The sequence below is a fragment of the Pongo abelii genome, chromosome 23, assembly GCF_028885655.2.
Source record: "Pongo abelii isolate AG06213 chromosome 23, NHGRI_mPonAbe1-v2.0_pri, whole genome shotgun sequence".
NCBI lineage: Eukaryota > Metazoa > Chordata > Mammalia > Primates > Hominidae > Pongo > Pongo abelii.
This window is the reverse complement of record NC_085929.1, coordinates 53,703,463-53,727,236: the sequence shown is the minus strand read 5'-3', so window position 1 is coordinate 53,727,236 and position 23,774 is coordinate 53,703,463. Positions and strand designations below refer to the sequence as shown.

The following is a 23,774-nucleotide window of genomic DNA, read 5'->3' as shown; positions in this document are numbered from 1 at the left end:
GACCTCAAGTTGGGCCCGAGGAGCCAACTGCTGAGCTGCAAACTCCGGGGGAACCGTGAAGGCGAATGGCAGTTGCTGGGCTGTGACCTGGAGTCAGGAGCTGAACACCTGGTGGCTGCTGGGGACAGCCAGTCTCTGTCCTGCAGACCACAGCCAGGCATCAGTGAGGTCAGCCACGTGCCAGGCCACCGGGCCCAGGAAGGCAGCCCTGCCTGGCTCAGCTCCGCACTGGGTCGCTGCGGAAAGAGAGGTGAAGGGGCTACTCCCAGTTTGTGGAGCCACCAGCCCACCCATAGGGACAGGAGCACACCCCACACCCGTGGGGACAGGAGCACACCCCACACCCAGTCAGTAGTATACACCCCACACCCATGGGGACAGGAGCATACCCCACACCTGGTCAGTAGTGTACACCCCACACCCGTGGGGACAGGAGCACACCCCACACCCGGTCAGTAGTATACACCCCACACCCGTGGGGACAGGAGCACACCCCACACCCGGTCAGTAGTATACACCCCACACCCGTGGGGACAGGAGCACACCTCACACCCGGTCAGTAGTGCACACCCCACATCCGTGGGGACAGGAGCACACCCCACACCCGGTCAGTAGTATACACCCCACACCCGTGGGGACAGGAGCACACCTCATACCCAGTCAGTAGTGCACACCCCACACCCGTGGGGATAGGAGCACACCCCACACCCATGGGGACAGAAGCACACCTCACACCCAGTCAGTAGGGCACACCCCACACCCATGGGGACAGGAGCACACCTCACACCCGGTCAGTAGTGCACACCCCACACCCATGGGGACAGGAGCACACCCCAAACCCGGTCAGTAGTATACATCCCACACCCATGGGGACAGGAGCACACCTCACACCCAGTAGTGCACACCCCACACCCGTGGGGACAGGAGCACACCTCACACCCGTGGGGACAGGAGCACACCCCACACCCGGTGAGTGGGCAACACAAGGGAGTGGAAAGCCAAGTGCTGCCAAGGGAGGGTCCCGAGGGTGGGGCACCTAGGGGGATGTGGGGTACCTGAGGGTGGGGCACCCAGACGGGGTTACTCAGAGGGGTGTGGCACACCTGGAAAGCTGCCCTGAGAAGCTGAGGCCCTTTGAAGGGTCTTGTTTCAGTAACACAGGGCAAGGAGGGTGTTTCAGTGTGTGGGTGGGGGTGAGGCAAGTGTACCCCAGGAGAGGCGGGGGTAGACCCCAGACCCTGGTGCCTACTCCGAAACAGTCCTTTTCATAGCAGGTGCTTGACAGATGTGGCCCAAGGGGAGGTCCCTTGTTCAGGAGCCTGGCAGGGGCCAGCCTGGACCCCACACTCCCGTGTTCCAGCCAGTGCAGAGCCAGGCTTCAGGGGTCAGACTAGTTTCTGAGTCTTGCCCCACCCGGGCAAGTGGCATCCCTGCACCACCTGCGCAGTTGCAGCCCCATCTCCCTGAGAGGTCCTGCGGGTGGCAGCAAGACCACGGGTGCTGCCGTGCCCACGCTGGTGCGCTGCAATGGCCCCGAGCTCAGACCCTCGGCAGGGCTGGGCCAGGGTGCCCGTGTCCTCGATGGGCAAGTCCTCGAATCACAGGCCAAGGCTGCGGCTTTGTCACTGATCTTTATTCCGTGTTTTTAGCACATCACATCCAGACAGCACACCCCAATCATTCCAGATGGATCTGCTCAGACTCAAGGCCCGTGGCCAACACCCCTCACATTCAGTCTTGGCGTTTACGTATATGAGGAAATGCGCACAGGGCTAAACTCCGTGGAGCTTCCTGTTTAAAACATAAACCACCTCAAGAAGCAGGTCAGTTGTGTCCGCAGCCTTCTGGCCACACAGCATGATCTGAGCTAGAGAAGGGGATCCTCCCAGGGCTGATCTCGGCAAAGCGACATGGGGCTTCCTGCACACGGCCATAGGGCGGCTCTTCTAGTGACGGAATCCCCTCCCCATCTAGAAAGGGAGGCGGCAAGAGGAGGAGGCATGGCTGGTCTGAGGAACCCCTGACGCTGGGGTGGGGACAGGGAAGGCAGGGGTAAGGCGTGCCCGCATCTGATCTGAAGGAAGCCCATCCCTTTGCTGGTCTGGGAGCATCTGACGTTTGCACAGCATTTTGTGCTAATTTCCATGCTGTGTGTAATGACCCTGGATTTTTAAAACAGAAGCAGAAACACACACATCACTTATGCCTGTATGTCCCACAGTCTCCGGCAGTGTCCCAGGGCCTGGGAGAGGACACGGCTGCTCCTGAGGGACAGAGGAGAGTCTGAGCAGTCAGTCACCCAGTGGGTCGCTGAGGACATGAGCCTGTCCTGGGCTCAGGGATCAGACAGACTGTGGCTGTGGCCCTGCCCACATTCCAGGGGCCACGCAGCCTGTGACACACCGAGGGAATGCTGGGAAGCCAGTCCCAAGGCCCCTGGAGCCACGGACACAGCCCTAGCAGGGCGCTGGGCAGGGACCAGGTCTGGGCCCTTCCGCACTTAGAGCCCCAAGGAACCAGTTCACAGCGGGAACCAGTCCACGGCAGAACCGGTCCATGGCGGAACCGGTCCAGGGCAGAACTGGTCCACGGTGGAACCAGTCCACGGCGGGAACTGGTCCACGGAGGAACCGGTCCACAGAGGAACTGGTCCATGACGGAACCAGTCACACCTCCCCCACACCTGGCAGATCTGGACAAGGACAGCAAGTCCCAGGAAGCCTCCAAAAGCTCATTCCGCTTCCAGGCTGCGGTGAGAAGAGCACTGTGGTTCAGGGCTTTGATGACAGGGCCGCGACCCCCTGCCTGTCTGCCAGCCCAGCATGGCCCGACAGCCTGGGTGGGCCTCCAGGGGCTCTGGCTGAGGCCAGCGCCTACCTGCATGGCGGGGCCACTTGGCTCTGGACCTCAGGGAGGTGGGGGGTTCTCTCTTGTAAAAGAGGTTCGAGGTGGAAAGTAAGGCCATGACAAGGCCTCCCTCTGCTCCCAGCCTTTGGTCCCATGGCCTCCCAGGCACTCGGCGGGCTCACGGCTCGGACTCCGGCCTTCAGCTTCCCAGCCACGTTTAAACCAAGCAAGCAGGAAAACACACGGAGGGAAAGGGCCAGCAGCAGTGAAATACGGCTGCGAGGGGACCTCACGGCACGGAGACCCCGGGTCAGCGCAATGTCTCGGTCTAGATTTTGTCTACATTTTATTCTTTCACTCAACAGAATAGAAGTTTTGCATTTCAGAGTAGGTATGAGATGGCCACTACCTCATTCCGGCCCTGGCACCCAGACAGCAGGACTCTCAAGAGGGTCGGCCTCCTAGGCTGCCCCAGACTAGGGGCGGCAGGAGGCAGTCATTTGGCAAGGACACTGCAGGGAGAGGGAGAGGGGACCCCTGACCTGCCTCTGGCCGCCGAAGCCGGGGCCCTCCCCTGGCTCTCTTTGGTATCTCAGAAAACAGAGGCTGTCCCTGTCTTTGTCAGTCCTAGACCAGGTCTGGGGCCCATCTTCGCCAGCTCCCCTGGAGGGTGGGGCCACCTCGCAAGGCCTTTTAGCAGCCCGGGACCAGCTCACAGGGGCCTATCACCAGCCAGGCAGGTGGGGCGCGCCACCCGGGACAGTGAGGCCAGCTGCAGGTGGGCCTGGGCTCATTTCTTGTAGTGATTGGGGGCGTCGGCGAAGGCAAACTTGAGGCGGTAGGCCTCGGCCAGCAACAGGCTGATGTCCTCATCATCCCAGTGGGCTGTGGGCAGGTTCTGGAGGAAGAGCAGCAGCTCCTGGGGAGAAAGAGACAAGCCCAGGTCAGAGGAAGTGACCCACAGTGGAGGGCGGGTGACCCCAGAAAACTGGAGAGAAAGACACAAGCCCAGGTCAGAGGAGGTGACCCACAGTGGAGGGTGGGTGACCCAGGAAAACTCACCCAGCCGGCAGCTGCTCCCTGCTCAGCCCCAGCAGGGCCCCAGGCCTCGCCCCACAGCCCCCGCCCCATCCCAGCAGCCAGGCGGGAGGCCCACTGCGCAGCTCCAAGTCTGGCATCTGAGATGTCGTGGCAGGGGCCGCCCAGAGGTTCATTTAACTGAATCCCCTGCCCCTCAGGGGGAGACCCAGCTCTTGGGGCCCTGCTGCAGCTTTCCAGCCTCTGCCAGGAGCTTCCCACTCCCTCAAAGCCTGTATCAGCCCAAGAAGTACTGCAGCACCCCTGGAACCGCCACTAAGCACAGATTTCTGTGCATCAGGAGACCCCTCCGGGCACCAGCACCGTCGGCAGGTGAAGCCCACACATGTGGGGATCACAGAACGGAGCCGTCTCAGGCCCACCCCAGGAGCCCAGGAGCACAGCAAAGCGCCAACTGGCCCCTGCTCCATGCCTGCCTCACACCAGCGGGTTAGGGTGCGGGGCTCCACCAAACCCAGCTTCAGGTCCAGGTCCAACCTGCTGCCCTAGGACAATGACTCCACCCGGAGGCCCAGCTTCCTCCTCTGCAAAATGGGGCCACCGTTGCCAGCCTGTCAGGGCTGCTGGACAGACTGGGAAAACGCACATACGGCCAGCAGTACAGCCAGCACTGGGTGGGCACACAGTGGGCTCACTGGGCATGCTGGGTGGACACACCAGGCTCACTGGACATGCTGGGTGGGCACACTGGGTGGGCACACAGGACTCACTGGGCACTCTGGGTAGGTACACTGGCTCACTGGGAGTGCTAGGTAGACACACTGGGCCCACCGGGCACACTGGGCAGGTGCATTGGGCTCACTGGGAGTGCTGGGCGGGCTCCTCTGGCCTGCAGCTGGGCCGTGTCTCAGGTGGGCTATGGGGGTACGGAGTCTCACCCCTAAAAGACACATGGGGGACTGTCCCCAGAGCTCACGGTCTGGAAGCCAGGATGTGGACACTGAGGAGATGGAGACTGACCTACGTCCACTGAGGCCATGATGGTGAAGGAAAAGCACAGGTCCTCGGGGGACCCCCCACAACCATTGCCCAACAGGCCCGCCCTCCCACGTGACCACACCTACATCCACAGCTGCTGGCGGCCCACCAAGGACAGGGCAGGTCTCAGGGCACCCCAGCACACAAGGGGCTTGGCAGAAGTAGGGATCAGAGAGGGCTGAGTGGCCAGGACAGCCTCCTGCAGTGGGGGTTCTCAGAAGAGAAACGGGACCATCAGGTCAGGGCCAGCCCAAGCCCAGGCTCTGTCACGAAGCTGGGCAGACTCCCTGAGGGAGGGGTCTACACTGCTCGGATGTCCCTGCGGGCTCTGGTCCTTGAGAATTTGCCCCCAGGGGGCCACCTGTAGGCTCCCTGGCTTCTCCTACCCCCTACCCCAAACAGAAGCCGGATCCAGGAAGGCGGCTGAGGAGTCCTGAGGGTGCTGGAACTGCCCTTCCCCACTCCTAGCAGGTGACAAGGGACAGGGAGGGCCACAGGCTCAGGATGCCCATGTCGCCTGCCTCGAGAAAACACAGCCCAGCAAGACTGGCATGGAGGGCAATGAGGGGTAGCTGGGCTCTGCAGTTCACATCCTGTCTCCCGTCCAGGTGGTCTTGGGCAGTGGGCCTGGCTCTCCGAGCCACACTCTCCATCTGGAGATAAGGATGGCAAGCTCTTCGCATGGGCACAGCCAGGATGAGCTGAGCTGTGCAGGCACAGAGCCTGGACAGATGACCCAGACTCACATCCTGGCTGTGCCGGAGGCTGCAGTCTGCGTGTTGCCCCACCCTCACTGAGGCAGCCCCCCGCCCCGGCCATCCCGGAGCTGCGCTCTCCATTCCCGAATCAGGAAGATTACACACAGGACCGTCCTCTCTCCAGCCCCGCATCAGGAGGGTTACACACCAGGACCGTCCTCTCTCCAGCCCCGCATCAGGAGGGTTACACACCAGGACCGTCCTCTCTCCATTCCCACATCAGGAGGGTTACACACCAGGACCATCCTCTCTCTGGTCCTGCATCAGGAGGGTTACACACCAGGACCGTCCTCTCTCCATTCCCGCATCAGGAGGGTTACACACCAGGACCGTCCTCTCTCTGGTCCTGCATCAGGAGGGTTACACACCAGGACTGTCCTCTCTCCATTCCCGCATCAGGAGGGTTACACACCAGGACCATCCTCTCTCTGGTCCTGCATCAGGAGGGTTACACACCAGGACCGTCCTCTCTCCATTCCCGCATCAGGAGGGTTACACACCAGGACCATCCTCTCTCTGGTCCTGCATCAGGAGGGTTACACACCAGGACTGTCCTCTCTCCATTCCCACATCAGGAGGGTTACACACCAGGACCGTCCTCTCTCCATTCTCACATCAGGAGGGTTACGCACCAGGACTGTCCTCTCTCCATTCCTACATCAGGAGGGTTACACACCAGGACCGTCCTCTCTCTGGTCCTGCATCAGGAGGGTTACACACCAGGACTGTCCTCTCTTTGGTCCTGCATCAGGAGGGTTACACACCAGGACTGTCTTTCAATTGCTATTTCGCAGTTGCTGGGCTTCCACCCCTACTTCCTCAATTCCATTTCCTTTCGCGTTTTGGATACTTTCGGTGGCCTTTAAATTGAATTCAGGGAGCAAATTTCACTGGCTAAAAGTCCCTGGGGACATATCAACATCAATCTGCTGTCTTTCACCATTAGATGCAACTTACACGGATGCCAATCCAATTCTGAGCAGGTCATAAATAAATACCTTTGGTTTTATTTTTAATCCACTTCGCTTCATATTATCAAGACCTCGCTCCTTGCAAGGTGAGAAGCAGTACCCTCCCATTACGGTAACTCACCGACTCTACTGCACACTCAATTTCAGAATCTAATTTAGTCCCCCAGGTTCACTGGATGGAGGGAGAATAGAAATGCCCAGTTCTTTGCAGCCTGCAATGCTAAAGAAGGAAAAATCTATCTGGGTGACCTTTACGGGAGGCAAAGAACACAGCCAAACACGTCCTTAAATACAGATTTCTTTTTTAAAAAAGCTTGTCTTATTTATGCACTAGGCCACGCTGTCTCCTGTCTGGGAAACACGGCACATTTATTAGCCAAGAGCTGTTCTGCATCACCCACACCAGGCAGGTGGAGGGGCCACCACGGGCGAAGCCATCTCTCCGTCACATTCAGGGACACGGCTCTCCCAGCAATGACGGCGCTGCCTGTCCAGGAGGGCAGGTGGAGAGAGGCCTGCCTGGGGCCCGGCCCAGAAAACTATAGACGGCACTTGCATTTTTATTCTTAACTTTTCCCTAAACAATTAATGGCCACATCTGTGGATCTAAAAGTTAAAGGAAGACTCTGCTGACGACACTGATGCCGTAGAAGTCAAGGTCGCGTCAGGTCTCTGCAATCCATCCCTACCCCGGTTCCCGGGGCACCACCATCTCAATAAAGCCACAGCCAGAGGGCAGCGTGCAGTGCACCCCGCCTTTCTCCATCAGCCTGTGTGCTGAGAATCCTTCCAGTGGACACCGAGTGTCTGCAAGAGCCCTTTGTAAAGGCTGTGGGGTCTGTGGTCAGTGAGGGATCAAAAGCAACACAATCAGACTCTCGCTGCATGGTCTGGAGGTTGACGGTTCTCAGGCCTGACCACATGTCCATCAGCACCCAAGGAGCTCAAAAAAATGCCCCATTGTCCTGGCCCCGGCCCAAGCAACTGACCTGGGACCTGGGAGGTGGGGCCTGGGGAGAGGGATGTGTTGGTCCTCAGGATGGTGGGTGACCAGGGTGTGCCCTGGACACTCTCGGACACATCATGAATCATGAGAGTGGATAGAGTTGCTCACGCTTTCCACCAGGCAACCGCCGTTGAAGTTGAGGGCCGGCGAGGGTCGGGGGGTTGGCCCTACCCACACCACCCAGGCAGAAGTGGAGCCCTGACTCACACACCACCGTTCAGGCAAAGGCATCTCTCTAAAACCTCAGTGAGTGGAACACAGGGTGGAGGTGGGAAGCCAAGCTGGGATGTTTCCAACAGCTTCCCCCCCATGGACCACACAGCAGTGGACCACACTTAGACAGAAGCCGCCATGCTGCTCACTCCTGCCCCAGGCAGGTTCCAACAGGTGAGGCTCCCGATGCCAAAGACCAGGTGAGGTTCCCGATGCTGAGGCTCCCGATGCCGAAGACCAGGTGAGGCTCCCGATGCTGGGGCTCCAGATGCCAAAGACCAGGTAAGGCTCCCGATGCTGAAGAGCAAGCAAGGCTCCTGACACTGAAGAGCAGATATCGCCATGGCTTTGGCTACTTCTTACCAAAAGGGTTTTATTTTTCCTGAGTCAAACGAATCCTAGCGCCATCTGTGGAGGACACTGACCTGCCCCGCATGCCAGGCCTTCCCAGGAAGGGTGAGACGGTGACAAGCCCATGTCCTAGGGCCCCAGGCTCCAGAACAGTGGGTGGGTGGGGGGGTGACTGCAGACCCTGGGTTCCCTCGAGACCCTGAGCTCTGCGTGGCTGGCCCAGGGCTGAGGCTCACGTGAGAATGGGCAGCAGCGAGGGAAGCAAGATCACTGGATTAGATGCGGGAGTGCTGGGCCTGAGCCCGCCCCCAATGCTGCCTGACTCCATGAGCACTGCAGATGTGTCCCTGCTGTTCTCCCCAGCATCTCCACCACTACATCAACAGGTCTGTGTGTCCCTATATCCCCACAACCCTTGGTAAGTCTCATAACCCTCTGTGCCTCAGTTTCCTCACCTGTAAAATGGGATAATAATAGTGATAGCAACAGGAGACAGACAAGTTCCTAGACAGACAGGGACAGGTCCCCTGTGAAACCTGACCTTCAAGTCAAGGACACTTTAGAGCCTGAACACCAAACTGCCAGTTCTGGATACAGTCCATGACCGGGGTGAGAACTTCCATCCCCGTCTTACCCACTCTTTCAATTGGTTCCTGAATGATGCCCTTTATCCAATCGAATGGTGCTTTTTTCCAAGCCCACCCATGGACCAATCAGCATGCACGCCCCCATTCAAAGCCCATAAAAACCCTGGACTTACCCTCACAGATGGCTACCCTGCTTTCAGGTCTCTTCTTGCAGCTGAGAGCTTTCTTTCTGTTCCTCAGTAAAATTCTACTCTGCCTTACTCTCTGGTGTCCACGTACCTTATTCCTCTTGGTGGTGGGACAAGAACCCAGAACTTGGCCAAACTGCGAGAGCAAAAGAGCTGTAATGCTTGCTGAGCTGTGGGCGGCAGGAGTAAAAGAGCTGTAACCCTCCCTCCCACTTGCCGAGATATGGGAGCAAAGAAGCTGCTGGGTGCCACTCCTTCCCACTTGCTGAACCGCTAGAGTGAAAAAGCTGGGACAATAATAACTCCCTTGTTGGGTTGTTGAATGTGTGCAAAGTGCCTTTGGCAATGCTTGAATGGCTGGTTACACCTTCCACAACGGGGCTTCCAGTGCCCATGATGAGCCAGGCACGTGAAGGTTCCCCGCTATGCACATGCCTGGGTGTTACCTGGGTGTTACCTTTCTGTGTGTATATGCAAATTCAAGGACATGCATTTGCATGAAGAACTCCAAAAGGACCATCAGCCAAAGACGAACGTGGTCATCATTGGGAGAGAACGTGATGATTTTTTACTTATGCATAAATTCTGATCTTTTCAAAATAAACATGCATTAGCTGTATACTAAACATAATTTTTAAAATAAAAGAAGTGTAGGGTCTGCTCTGAGATCATGCTGGATCCTCCTTGTCTGGCTGGGCAGCTGCCAGGACAGTGCCCCACCTGGTGCTATGGGGCATCCCCCACACTGCAGCCAGAGCACCTGGAGCACCAGCTCCCACCTGTACCTCGGCCCCTCTCCTCCAGCAAATGGGCTTGAGGTCCAGGCCCTTCGTGCCAGACCTTCTCACAGGCACTCCAGGTGTTCATTGGGTGACCACATGCCCAGGGCTGCCCCATGCTGGGCCCCACTCCAGGAACTGAGGACACTCAGCCCACAGCCCTGCAGGGCGTACATGTGTGAGTGTGTGTGCCAGTAGGTCAGGCAACAGATGGAGAAATAAACAAGAAAAGAGACAGTGTCCAGCACTGTGCAGAGAAGCGTAATGGAACCCACGGGATGCAGGCTGCCGCAGACCTCGCCTTCAAGGGCCATGAGTGGTGCGTCTGAAACAGGGCGGGTCTGCGCAGAACGCACTCTAGACTTTGAATATTTATTAAGAACAAAAGAATGTAAACTATTTCTTTTATAATTTTTATATTGATTCTAGGTTCAAATGATAGTATTTTGAGTGCTGGTTAAATATTTTATTAAAATTAATGACACCTGCCTCTTTCTCTGTTTTTACGTTTCTATGTGGCTGGCGACACATTCCTTCTGGCCAGCACTGTTCTAGGTATAAATCCTGCCTCCCTCCTCCGCCTGCTCCAGGCCAGGGTCTGCTGGCAGCACTGACCAGTGCTTCCGTCCCCTGGACCCTCTGTGCACACTGAAGGTACCGGAAGGCTCCCCCAGGCAGCAGGAAGGGCTGCGCGTGCAGTGGCAAAACTCGTCAACACCTGCTCCCGGGCACAGCAGAGAGCACACAGAGGTCTGCTTAAAAGCTACTCAAATCAGAAGTTTACAAATTGCCAACATGCAAAGATGAATAAATTAATCACGATGGGGCTAAAAGGCCCACTTGCCTACTCTTGTTATTTTCTTCCCATAACCGAGAAAGATGAAACAGGACTCACCATGGTGACATGCGAGGCGGGGAGCAGGGTTAATTGGTTTAATTTGCTTTTCCACAGCCTCCTGACACTCCCCCTGCGCAGCCTGGTGAGAAACCCTAACCACAGCAGGTGCTGCGGAGCGCCCGGCCGTCTGCAGCGGGGAGGCCCTGGTGCCACCTGGGGAGGTCGCTGAGGACCCCCGGGGTCTGGGGGGCAGGGCAGCAGCATGACGTTTCCCAGCAGGAGGCCCTCGGGCATTTCTCCCGACCCCACTGTCTTTTAGTTGAGGAAAATGAGGAGCAGAGAGGCTGGGCGACTTGTCCCAGGAGGCATGCAGCAAGCCCGGCACCCCTGTGGCACCCACACTGCAGTCCCATACCCCATACCACTGTCGGGGGCAGCAGGGAGGGCGAGATGCCTGCTCTAGAACCCAGCAGGCTAGAGCCGGCTCTCCACGCACTGTCCCTGGAGGCCGAGTCCCTGGTCTATGAGATGGCGACGGCGATGCCCCAGGAGAGAGGGGCAGTGATACCCGTGCTGCTGCAAAGAGCTCCAGAAACTCGCCCTGTCGTTTCGTACTCATGATGACCACCGCCCTCTATCTGCAGGAGTTGCAGGCACCTCCTGGGAGGTGACAGAGGAGCCCCTCGCAGGTGCCATGGGGGCTGAAAGGGTCCGCACACCCCCCGGAGTGGGACGGGCAAACACGAGTCACTCCCCTACCCCTGCCACATCCTCCTCACCACAGGGCCCTGGCAATCACGAGCTCTGGCAATCACAGGGGACGACGGCCACACTTGACAGAGCAGGAGGAGGACAGGAGGCCTGAGGCTAGAACCAGAACAAAGGCCCTGCCCTGCGGAGAGGCTGGAGTGAGCACTGGATGGGCCCCTCTCGGTCTCACTGGCCCCTGTCACTCCTACTCCCGAACTGACAACAGTCTCCATGGACCACACATTACAGAGGTCAAAGGTCGTTGATCCTACCCAAACCCCCGGGCCTTTCCGCAGACAGTGGAGCATTTGTATTCCTCCTGCGCAGGCGCTGCAGGGTTTGAATCCATATTCAACATGAAGTATCCGCTCCCGTGAAGTACGCGTGTAGATGAAGGAACGGGACCAGCTGAGATGAAATCATGGCAAAAAGGTTCGCTGCTGTCAGTGCTGCCAGCCGAGGGACCCCAGTGAACTTCAGGCTGCGGGAGACGCACAGATCGTGCCTGGCCCACTACAAGTTCCTGAATGAGGCCATTTCCTTCCTCCCGTGTCTCCATTTGGACTGCGAAATTCCTGACTCGACACTGACATTCAGCCTTAGGAAACAGGCCCAGGAACGCTCTGTGGCCGAGAGACCACCAGTCTCCTCAGCAAAGGCAGCGGAGACCCAGCACCCGACACACAGGCCATGCCAAGGCACAGGCCATCCCATGCCCCAGGCAGGCTGGGACCCTCGCCGAGAAACCTCCCTAGGAGAAGCCCAACCTGACACTCCCCAGGTCCTGCCTGTCCTTCACACTCAGGTGACCAGGGGCTGCCCTGGACATGCATAAGTGACAAGTGCCTCCAAATCAGTTCCCTAACAAGACCCATTGAGAGTACACTGGGCTTGTCAAACAGGACTTCAAGCTGGTGACCGAGGCCACAGCGGCCCGTGTCTAAGGAGCTGGCAGAGTGTGTGGCTTTTCCTGTACAAATGAGAACGGCCTGCGGGGAGGGGCTCCTGCTCCAGTGCACACCCTCTGTGACACGCAGCTTCACGTGGCTGGGCCAGCTTTGCCTCACCCTTGGAGCAGCCCACGGAGGCCTCGGGTTCATCTGAAGCCGGCTCAGACCTCCGCACAGCAGCGTCAGAGACACAGGGCTCAGCTCTGTTACCTGGCGCGGTGATGGCTGCTTCGTACAAGGAAAAGCATGGGCCTTGGAGATGTTGCCACTGGAAAGAAGTCAGGCCATCTTCCCAAGGTGGCCGTGAGCTGCTCACAGCCTAATGATGAACTTGGTGCTGATGTGTGCAGTTATCCTGGGACAGGCGGCCCACTGGGCTCTTGGTATCCTAGTGCTCATGAACCCCCCCATGGTGCAGGTGTCAGGACCGGGTGGCTTGAGATCCAGATGCCACGAGCCCCGGCTGCATGCAGGCACTGGTGGCACTAGTAGCACCACGCTGTGCCCACCCCTCAGAGGCAGTGCCTGTCCCGGGCTCCTGCACAGAGGCCTGTGCTTTCCTTGCTTCCCTCCACCGCCCTTCCCTCCTATCTTCTGGCCTCTCCTGGCTGTTCAGGCTCCCACAGCGACCACGGCAACCTCACCTGTCTGCCTTCTGTGTAACTCCAGGTCACCTTTCAAGACTCCACGAGGACTGAATCCCACACACCGACCCTACCACCTTTAGATGCACCTGTGCTCCAGGAGGCCCTGCCTGTCTCGACACTGCAACCAGGGACCTTTGGTTTCAGCCTCCTAAGAATGGCGTTTAAAGGTTCAGAGACTATTGTGAGCAGGAATTATGGGGAGAGGGCAAGCAAGACAAACAGGGTCCCCAGAGAGGATGAGAATGAGTGCAGGCGTGGGGAGGGGAGGGGACCCATGGCCTCTGCCCTGGATGCCACAGAAAGAGGGGCTGTTTGCTCAGGGTGGGCCTCCCAAGCCTCCGATGGCCATGGTCCTCCTGTCCCTCTGTCTGGGTGGGGCAGCCAGGGGCCGGGGGCGGGGGAGTGCTTGTTGGAAAAGGAACCACAGGGGAGGCTAACCTGCCCACCCTGGCCACTGGCACGCCTGCCTGGTCAGTGCCCACCGGGCCCAGGCCCGGCTCCGCCTGCCCTGTCTCCTTTGGTCTCCAGGGCCAAAGGGTATTTCTAGGGAGCAGGGTTCCCGCCTGAGGTGGGGTTCGCAGGTTGGGTGTGGGCATGGTGTGGTCTGTAATTCTGAAACTTTCAGACACATTGTGTGTGCTTTAAATCCTGCTCGAGGGGAGGGCCTACATACCAAGACCACGAGGAAGTCCCTACACCGGGTCCACAGTCCCACTCCCCCGACTCTGCCTGGAGGACAATCTTGAGGCTTGGGGGGAAGATGAATGTAGAAAGGTGCTCATCCGTGCACTGTTGTTCACAGCCAAAGGAAGAAAGAAAACCTCGAAGCTGCCGAGGCCAATGGCTACATGCCCCTGGGCTATGCAGGAGGCTCGGTCAAGGGTACCGGAGAAGTGAGAGTCGTCTCTCCCCTCACACCACACGCCACGGCAACTCCATGGGGGCCTCAGTCAATGCCACGTGGACCTGAGATTGAACGCACAAAGTGAAAACATGAGAGCACCAGGTGAAACATGCTGAGTCCTTCACCCCTCAGAGGCGGGAAAGCCTTGCGAACTATGACTCTCAGTCCGGGAGGAATACAAGACCGGCAAGTTCAATACACAAAACCTTAAAAAAAAAACAAACCTTTCGAATGAAAACTAATACACGGTAGCTCTCATATATTTATATATACATAAAGGCAAAAGATAAATGAAAAAACGGAAGAAACACTTGTCATTTTTATTAGAAAGGAGGAAATGCTGGCATTAGTATGGAAAGAGCTCTTGAAAGAGACAAACAGATCAAAATCCTTAAAGGAACTGGCAAAATACAGGAACAGGAGAGGTGTCCAGAGCGAGGAGGCCCTGCGGTCCTTACACAATGCAAAGATGCTCAGCGGTGCCACAAGGCAGGGCTTGCTGCCGCCCCAAAAAATGCAAAAGCGCCAGCAGCTCACTCTGGGGCTGGCTCAGTTATCCCCAGGGACATCTGGGGAACAGCTGAGGATGCTCGAAGGGCCCCTGGGTATTCGCGGATGCTAGAGAGCTCAGGCTCACACTGTCGGGTCCACAAGCCCATGGCACACACTTGCGCATAAGGGCTTTCCCAGGAGCTGCCTGGCTGGCGCACGGGGTCCAGGCACTGCCTCTGCCACTCATTTCCAGGTGTGCACCCAAGATGAGACACTCAGCCCCTTGCTCCAGGTCCCTCACACAAACACAGCAAATGCTACCAGCTGTTAAAGCTAGGTGGTTGTCCCTGAATGATGCTTTCTGCCTCTCTGTATTTTAAACTTTTTCACAGTAACAGGTGAGAGGGAAAAAAGGCCAACTCTGCTAGTGTGTTGAAAAAAACATAACGATGCTGGCAACTCCTGTGAGTGTGAAGGTTACTGAGGAGCAGAGGTGGCAGCCAGGCGGGAAGCCCAGTGCCCCCTACACCAAGAGACGCACGGCAGCAGGGCGGGCAGGAGGTGGACCGCCCCCAACAGTCGCCAGCCTGGGAGGGAAACAGCTGTCCTCCAGTTCTCGTCTTTCAATTTCTGTTTTCCATTTTTTTTTTTCACAAGGGCATGCATTGAAAACATGATTTCAATTTCTAAAAGACAATCCAGGCACCGTCTCCTTCTAGAGGTTTCTCCTGGCAGTGCTCCCTCCCCAGCAGGGCCAGACACACCTCCACGGTCATCTGGTGTCCCCAGGGCCAGCTGGGAGGCAGGGCCTGACCAGCATGTGCTGTGGCAGGTGGGCTGCCCCTCTTCTTCCCAGCACCCTGGAAACCTCAGTTTTTCTAGAACTGAGAAAGGCCCAGGGAGCAGCCGAGGCCCCCTTGAGTCCCTTCTAAACTGCAGAAGGGTGTGAAGACCGCCCAGGAGGATCCTGGGGCTTGCTGGGCCCCATAGCGCCTGCGGGTCCTGAAGAGGAGGGTAGTCGGGGGGAGGGCATGGGGTGCCAGGGACTGCCCCACCCGGGATCTCCTGCCTGTTTTTATTGTTTTCCCATGGGATACTCCTTCCCTTTGCCATCTCAGTCCCCGTGGCTTGGTCGTGTCAGGTGTCATGCAAGAATTAGTGAGAGAACAGGTCAAGGTGCAAATGATTCAAAGATTCAGATTTCAGACATTTAAAAATAGTGAGTCACGGCACGGCTCCAGTGAAGACCCCTGTACTTTCATATTCAATCCAGCATGTGGTCCAGAGGGAGGCAGAGAAGACGGGGCTGGGGAGGCACAGGCTTGGACCTCCCACTGCCCCGGGTCCCAGGTGTCCACGTGGCCTGCAAGATGCCCTGGCCCTGTGCTTGGGGCTGCAGCTGCGTCAGCTCCCGGTGGCCCTGTGAAGACCTCCACCCGCTGACCAGGACCCGGACATTCCCTTCTCCCAGGCGGGTAGGATCAAGGGGCCACATGATTCCAGGGGGATGGCAGGGCCTGGCCCCGGATCCCCAGTGAGCGGCAAAGGAGGGCCCCTCATATGGAACCCAAGAACCCTGCTGGGCACCCACCCTGTATCCTGACCACGTGCTCCAGCTCCACCCCACACTGGCTCCTCAGTCAGGCGGTGTCCACGTCCTGTCCACACCTGATTCCCAGCACTGAATGTCTGCGCGGGAAGCACAACCCAGGCTGCGTGAAGGGGAAGGAGCGGCAGGGAAACTGAGGAAGGGGTTGGGCGGCCCGGCCTCCCCTGCCCTTCCCCCACCCTCCTCCACCTCACGCGCTGAGTGCATGCCAGTCCTGTGTGTGTGGTGTGTGACGCATGTGTGTGTGTATATGGTGTGCAGTGTGTGGGGGAGGTGTGTGTGTCACCTGTATGGTTTGTATGTGTACTGTGTAGTTTTGTGGTGTGTATGTGGCACGTGTGTGTGTGGCACGTGTGTGTGGTGTGGAGGGTGTGTGTATGCATGGTGGGTGCACTATGTGATGAGGATGTCATGTCTGTATGTGGTGTGTGGTGTGTGTGTGGGGGGTGTGTGCTGTGTGGTGTATGTGGTGCAAGTGTAGGGTCTGTGTGAGTGTGTGGTGCATGTGTGTGTGTGTGTAGTGTTTGTGTAGTGTGCGTGTGTATATGTGGTGTGTGGTGCATGGGGTGTCTATGTGCATGTGTATAGTGTGTGTGTAGCATGTATATATATGGTGAGTGTGATGTGTGTACATAACTGTGCTGTGTGTGTGTATACATGGTGAGTGTGTGGTGTGTGTGGGGTGTGTGTGTTGTGTGTGTGTGTATACGTGGTGTGTGTGGTGTGTGTAATGTGAGTATACATGGTGTGTGTGCTGCGTGTGTAAACATGGGTGTGTGTGGTGTCTGTGTGTATACATGCTGTGTGTTTGTATGGTGCCTGTGTATACATGGTGAGAGTGTGGTATGTGTGCAGTGTGTGTGTGTGGAGTGTCTGTGTGTATACATGCTGTGGGTTTGTATGGTGCCTGTGTATACATGGTGAGAGTGTGGTGTGTGTGGAGTGTGTGTGTGTGTGGAGTGTCTGTGTGTATACATGCTGTGTGTTTGTATGGTGTCTGTATATACATGGTGAGAAGTGTGGTGTGTGGAGTGTCTGTGTGTATACATGAGTGTGTGTGCTGTGTGTGAACACATGGTGTGTGTACATGGTGTGTCTGTGTGTATACATGTGTGTTGTGTGCATATACATGGTGAGTGTGTGGTGTGTGTAGTGTGTGTGTATACACGGTGTATGTTGTCTGTGGGTATACATGGTGTGTTTTGTGTTTAGTGTCTGTGTGCATACATGGTGTGTGTGGTGTGTGTGTACATTGTGTGTGTACATGGTGTGTGTTGTGTGTGTAGTATCTGTATACATGGTGTGTGTGTGTGTACATGGTGAGTGCGCATGTTGAGTATTTATGTGGTAACTGTGGTGTGTGTATGTGTGTGTGTGTGTGTGTGTGTGTGTGTGTGTGTGGTGTGTGGCCTGGGGAGGGGATCTGTGCCTGCCTTGCTTCCTTTCTGGATGCAGGTCCTGCCCTGGCTGGTGGCTGCGGGACCCTGTGCAGGTGCCCCTGGCTGAGGCAGGAGGGTGACACTGATGGTGCTATCTTTCTGGGATGTGAGGCTCCGCTGCCCTGTCCCTTCCACAGGACAGGCCACCTGGCCAAGGAAACCAGAGCTGTGTGGTGTGTCCTCTGCAGGGGGTCCCGAGCAGGACACAGCAGAGGCCCCATGCTGGGTCCAGCAGTTGGGCTCCCGGACCTCCTCCCACACACAGGACTGGGAGGGCGGGCATGGCCTGCCTACGGGGTTGTGCAGAGGGTGGGCTGGGATCCATGTGTGAAGAACCTGTCAGGGCTGGGCAGCCCAGGGCTTGTTTTTCAGATTGGGGGCGGGGGGCACTGACCCCCACCCAGGACTGCTGCCTCTCTCCACCCTCACTGCCTCTCCTCTCCCCTTTCTTCCTTTTTTGTGTTCCTAAGAAGAAGGGCTCCACTCTCATCCAAGATGAATGACAGTGCTAAAGAACCTTCCTTTACAAACTCCTCTACCTGGGACTTTCTTAAGCACTTTGTTGTTGCAGCTCTCAATGTGCTTAAGTGTCTGGATCATGTAGAGCTGATTCTGCTAAGTTTCTAGTATGTCAACTGCAGAAGCATGCAAACGCTGAGTGCTGGTCGAGGCCATACTGGACACCAGGTCAGGGAGGGGCTGGGTGCAGAACCCACACGAGCCACAGCCTCAGCCTGACTCCTGGAGCTGCAGCGTCCTGGAAGGCCATGGTGCTGGGTGAGACGCGCCCTCACAGATGCAAGGGTGGGGGTGCAGGGATGGCCGGATAGGAAGCCCAGGCACACCTGCCGGCTGGAGGGTGACGGGCAGCACGGGGAAGACCCAGTTAAGAGCCGTGGCGCCCATCCAGCCACCGAGCACCTGCCTGGAGTCCCCCAGTTACCCCTGCCTCACACCCAGCATGGCAGGGGTAACTGGCATCTCAGTAAAGAAAGAACGAGGGCTTGGAGGGTGTGTGACTTGTATAGATGCCCCCAACTCACAGCTGGGCCTCCAGACAGAGCTCCACTGTCCTGTGCCACCATCTGGGCACCGGCCCTACCCAGCCCTCGGGAAGGGAAGCTGAGGCTGGGAGCTGAGCCACGCCGCCTCACCAGCAGACTCAGAGTGAGGGTCAGCGAGCTGTGGAACCAGAACCAGAAAGGGCAACTGCATGGCCACACAGAGCTCACGATGGCATGCTCTGAAGTGGGGAGCCGTGGGACATACAGGTGTGGGAAGGGCCACCACAGCACACCCGCCGTCCTGCGAGGCCAGGTGCAGAATGCGTAGGCCCAGGTGGGAGAATCGCATCCCGGCCCGTGCAGCAGCAAGGACACCTACGGCACACCCCAGCCACAGCTTCAGTTCATCTAGACGGACACGTGCACACACCACAAACACACAAGTTCCAAGCCGCCAAATAATCAGAGATAACGTGTGCGGTATCAGAGTCTGCAGTCACGAACTTGAATCACGAACACCAAAAAGAGATCGGGAAAGTGGCTGAGAGGCGTAGGACAGTGCAGCTCTGTCCCACGGGGCTTCCACACACCCGGAGTGGTTTCTCTCTCCAGGTGGGAGGAGCTGTGGACTACAGCACGTGGGCCAGGGTTACTCTGTATGCTGCTCTCCCAGATGCTGAAATAATTCCTACGTGAAAAGAGCCAACACAGGAGCACTGCAAGGAGACAAATCACCCCTACAGGAGGCGCCTCGTATCCCCAGATGGCCGATCTGCATCCTGCATCGCCTGCACACCGGGGGCACCCAGTGCCTGGCCACTGCCCCTCCACAGGGCCCAGTGCTGACATCTGTCCCTCTGGATGGGAATGGTACCAGGTGCAACCCACGCTGATGCACAAGCAGCCGGTGCCCTGGAAGCCTCCAAGGTTCATGAGACTTAAGACCATGGGGCTGTGGCCAGGACGACGGGAAGGAGATGGCAAATGGGTGCAGCACGCAGACCCTGCTGAGCATCGGGTGGTCAGCGCGGGCAGCAGTGGCTCCCGGGTAGCAGCTGAGGGGCTGGAGAAGAGGAGGGCTGCCGGATGGCCACGCAGGAAAGTGCACTTACACGGATCCATCAGGTGACAGTGTGACCCAGCCCGGGGTGGGAGACTGTGCTGTGAGGGTAGAGAGGGACACCCCCAGGAGGGGACAGGAGGAAGGGCGCGGGGAGGGGAGTTCTGACAGCCTCAGGCCCACCCTCACCTCCCCAGCCTGCCCCAGGTCCCTCTTCTGGTCGCCTCCGTGAGGCTGCCCATCCTGGTGTTCACTCTGGCCAGCCTCAAGCTAGGCATGGATCTGACAACTGTGAGGTATCCTCCATACCCACCATGTCCGAGGGAGAAGACGGCTGCTCAAGAAGCCTAGTAACAGCTCAGGGTCAAGCAGCCGGCCCATGGCAGGGCTGCCGCCTCCCCCACCAGCAGGGCTGCCCTCCCGAGCCGCTGGACCTGACCACCATACAACCGTCTCTCGGAGAGGGTTACAGGGGCTGTCCCCACTAAATGTGTCCCTACTTGGCCCTGAAACTTAGAATGACATCTTCACGTGGAAGCCAGGAGCCTGGACTGCTGTCAGGTAGTCCAGGCTCTGACTGGTCCCAGCCCAGATACTACCTGTCACCTTCCGCAGAGCCTGTGAAACCGTAGGGTATGGGTTTTTTGTGGGCGGTCAACACTGACCAGCTTCTCCAAGAGATAAGAAGCCCTGCCTTCGGCCATCTGGGAGGACAGGAAACTCCATCTGGGGAGGGGGCTCGCCAGCAGGGGGAGGGGCTGAGTGGGGGGCACTTGATGAACCCAGTGTCACACATAACACGATGCTGGGCACACGCCATAGACGTAGGAGGGCTGTAGAGGTCCTGGTAGGAAAATTGCCTATGAAAAGTTCATCCTTATGTACCTTATTTTTAACCTTTCTATCACACTCAACGCCCTTTTAACTAGAAGATCAAAGAATACAGAACACCACTTGATACACAGAAGACAAGAAGGTAGCTCCACACAGAAAGGTCAGGCTGCGCCCGTCCACACCACTGCCCTGGAGGGTGGGTACTCGGGTGGGAGTCTGCACTGGCCCCAGCCCATCCTCTGTCTTGTGAGCGCGGGAGCCCATAGGAGAATGGCCGTGGTGTCCGGGAAGAGGGGCTTCCTTTGCTGATGTGTGCAGGGTGGGGGTCTGCGCTGGCCCCAGCCCATCCTCTGTCTTGTGAGCGCAGGAGCCTGCAGAAGAACGGCCGTGGTGCCCGGGAAGAGAGGCTTCCTTTGCTGACATGTGCAGGGTGCTGCGATGTCAAGTGTCATGCGTCCTCGCTGGCCCTCATGCTTTTGAGTTGTGTCAGTGATGATGCCACCATCTGCCCAACATGGTCACTGGTCCACAGTGGCCGGGCATCCCCAGGGCGGCTCCCACCTCCCTCCCTCTCTCCCCCTCCCAGACCATCCTGGGAGCCCGGAGTGCAGGCTCTGACAGCCGATTTCTTTGGCAATCCAGTTATTAGTTTGAAAATCTTGTCAAGTTCTGGACCAAACCAGGGCTAAAAATAGAAAGACAGTGACAGCCAGCCAGGACAGGGTGGCAGCTGCGGGAGCTGGCCAGCCTGCCGGGAGGATAGCCCTGGGAAGGTGACACCTCAATACATCTGCCTTCCGAGGAGTCTCTCATGGCACAGGGATGTATACTGTCCTTATAATTCATTTCATTTTTTTTTTTCCAAAAAAGGAATTCTAAAGAGAAAAGCGCCTTTCAGTGCTGAAAACATGGGCTCGGCATAGAGCGTCCCATCACACTGCCCTTCCATTTCATTCCTGGGCACACGGCTGAGACTTCTGATCAACACACAGAGGACACTGCAAATCCTGGCACAGCCCTTCGTCTGTTTCAGCCAGTGAAGACTTCCTGCCTTGTGGTGTTTGGGGCCAAGATGCTGTGGCCACGTCATCCCTGGAGGCGCCGCTCAAGAAACGCCCAGTGGGCAGCGCGGAAGGACGCCCACTTCTAGAGGAGGCACCCTCGGTCAGGTGCTTATCTACAAGGCAGCAGAGAGGCTCTTCCCACAGCAATCCCGAGTGAAGACGCCAGAGGACAAGGCCGGGTCTGCCAGGCTGCTTCTGTTCCTAAAGCAGAAATCACCAGGAGGGGGCCGCTGAGAGTGGGGAGGGGAAGAGCAGCAGTGTGGGCTGTGTTTCTGGCATCCCGGACCTTGGGCACGTGTCCCAGAGCAGCCGCCATCACTCCCTGCCTAACAGGGCTGCTGTCTGAACTCAGACAGCTCTGGGCACACTGCCTGCTAAAGGCAACCGCTACCGGCTCCAGGGCAGGCTGACAGGACAGGCACCGCTGGGGTCCCCCAGCTTCCTGAGGGCTTCAGGGAGCCAGCCTGGCACTCTGTCGGGTTTGGGGCTGGGATGGACAGTGTCTGCACATTGCCAGGCCCATACTAAGGCCTGATGTTTAAGGAAGGGGGAAAACTGTGGTCAAAGAGTCATAATTTCAGAGGGGGGGCATTTCCAGGCCGTGACAGTGCCCTGCGTGTGACAAGTAAAGGCTGCAGCTACGGTCAGTCAGAGATGAAACCAAGCCAAACGTCACAACACAGAGCTCAGAGGGTGAGGCAGGTCACTCGTGGCTCGGAATCACTCAGCGCGTGGCAGGGCCACACCAGGACACTAGGAACAGCTCTCTAAAGCGCAGAGTGTGAGGAGGTGGGCTGGAGGGGAGGGTGACGGGCACACAGGACCGCCCTGCTCCGGGGACATGTCTGTTCCCCAACAGGAGGGAGAAGTCATGGCCTGGAGACAGTGCTGGAGGCCCAGGAGGCCCCGGAGCTCCCCTGCTCCCGCCAGCCATGCCCTCTTCCTGGGCCTTCTCATCCACTCGCAGTCACAGCTACTCACACCTCCTCCTACTGTCCCCGCCCACCCTCCCATGCCCAAGAGTGACTTCTGCCGACCTTCAGACCCACAGGCCAGTCCAGTGTCCCCGGACCTCCCACAGGCTCTGTCCACTCCCCGCCTCCACACGGGACTCATCGTCGCCCCTGTCAAGCTGCCCTTGCCCTTGTGGGTTTTACCTTGATCTCTGGCGACAGCACTCGGCCAGTCACCCAATAAACAAATGCAGACATCGTCCCCAGTTTCTTTCTCCTTTTTCTCTGACCTTGCCCTGTGCCCCCTCCCCCTGCCATTGCAATCTATCACCACACCCTGCGGGTTCTAGGCACACCTCCTAGGCATCCCGCAAACACACTTGCTTCCTGGCTCACTCCTGGGTGGTATCTCTCATCTTTCGCTTGCACGACGGCCACAGCTCCTCCTTTTTCCCTTGCCCGTCCACCTGCATGGCCGCCTCCTTACCTCTTTCCCCCTCGAACCCACCTCCCCCAGGCAGACCAGGCCCCCTTCTCTCACGCCTCTCTGCCTGCAGCCTCTCCTGGCCCCTAGGTCACCGCCCATGCTGTTTCCTCTGCCTGGAGCACCATGGCAGGGGCTGCCAAGTACCACTCAACAGCCATTCAGCCACCCTCCCCCTGTCTTTAGGAACAGAACTTTAATTTTCTTCACAAAAGGAGGCACGAGCCTTGCTAAAATACTGCATTTCCCGGGCTCCCTTGGAGTCACATATGGCCACATGACTCAGTTCATGCACGTGAGGTGCATTTGGAAGTAGCGGGCGGAATTCAGGAGAAGCTTATAGAAGTAGCTCTCTTGGCAGGGAAAGGTGCCTTTTATCCTCCTGTTGTCAGGCTGGACTATGGATGCAATGGCTGGAGTTTCAGCAGCCATCTCAGGCCACGAGGTGCCTCTGAGAATGGAAGCCACAGACATCAGAGAAGACAGACAGGAAACTGGGTTTCTGAAAGCACTGAGGCTGCTGTTCCAGCCTGGAACTGCCTGCCTCAGACCTCCTTTAATATCAGAATGAAAAAGGCTGTGATTTTTTTTCCTTTTCTTGTCATATTCAGTCAATCCTCGTTCCAATTAGCCCGAGTGCTTTTCTCCCACAGCTAACGCTCTCAGGGGGCTCCCTTCCAGCAAGCTTCCCGTGACCCACCCTGGCATCCTATGTCTCCCCCGAAGGGTCACAGACATCTGGACCCCGTCCCTCCTCTGCTGTGCAGCCACGGCCGATGCTTTCTCTCAGAGGCCCCATGCCCTGGTCTGTAAAATGGGAAAACGCCACCTTCCTCATCACAAGGGTTAAATGAAATGACAAATATAAATGGGCCAAGCACATTCAGTAAATACTAGTTCCATCCCATAAGCAAGGAGAGCCACCAAGAGTGGCCCTAAGTGTGGCTTTGGGACTTAGAAGCGACAGAGA

At 57.6% G+C, this 23,774-nt stretch overlaps 1 protein-coding gene across 1 annotated transcript in view; it reads right to left on the bottom strand.

The window, feature by feature from the left end:
• Positions 1 to 3,170: 3,170 nt before the first annotated feature.
• Positions 3,171 to 23,774, bottom strand: part of TBC1D22A (TBC1 domain family member 22A) — a gene marked incomplete at its 5' end in the record, with an annotated part of 424,244 nt that continues 403,640 nt past the window's right edge. Inside the window, 1 exon segment of the mRNA NM_001133321.1 lies at positions 3,171 to 3,766. Coding sequence (NP_001126793.1) covers positions 3,638 to 3,766 — 129 coding nt within the window. The 3' untranslated portion in view covers positions 3,171 to 3,637.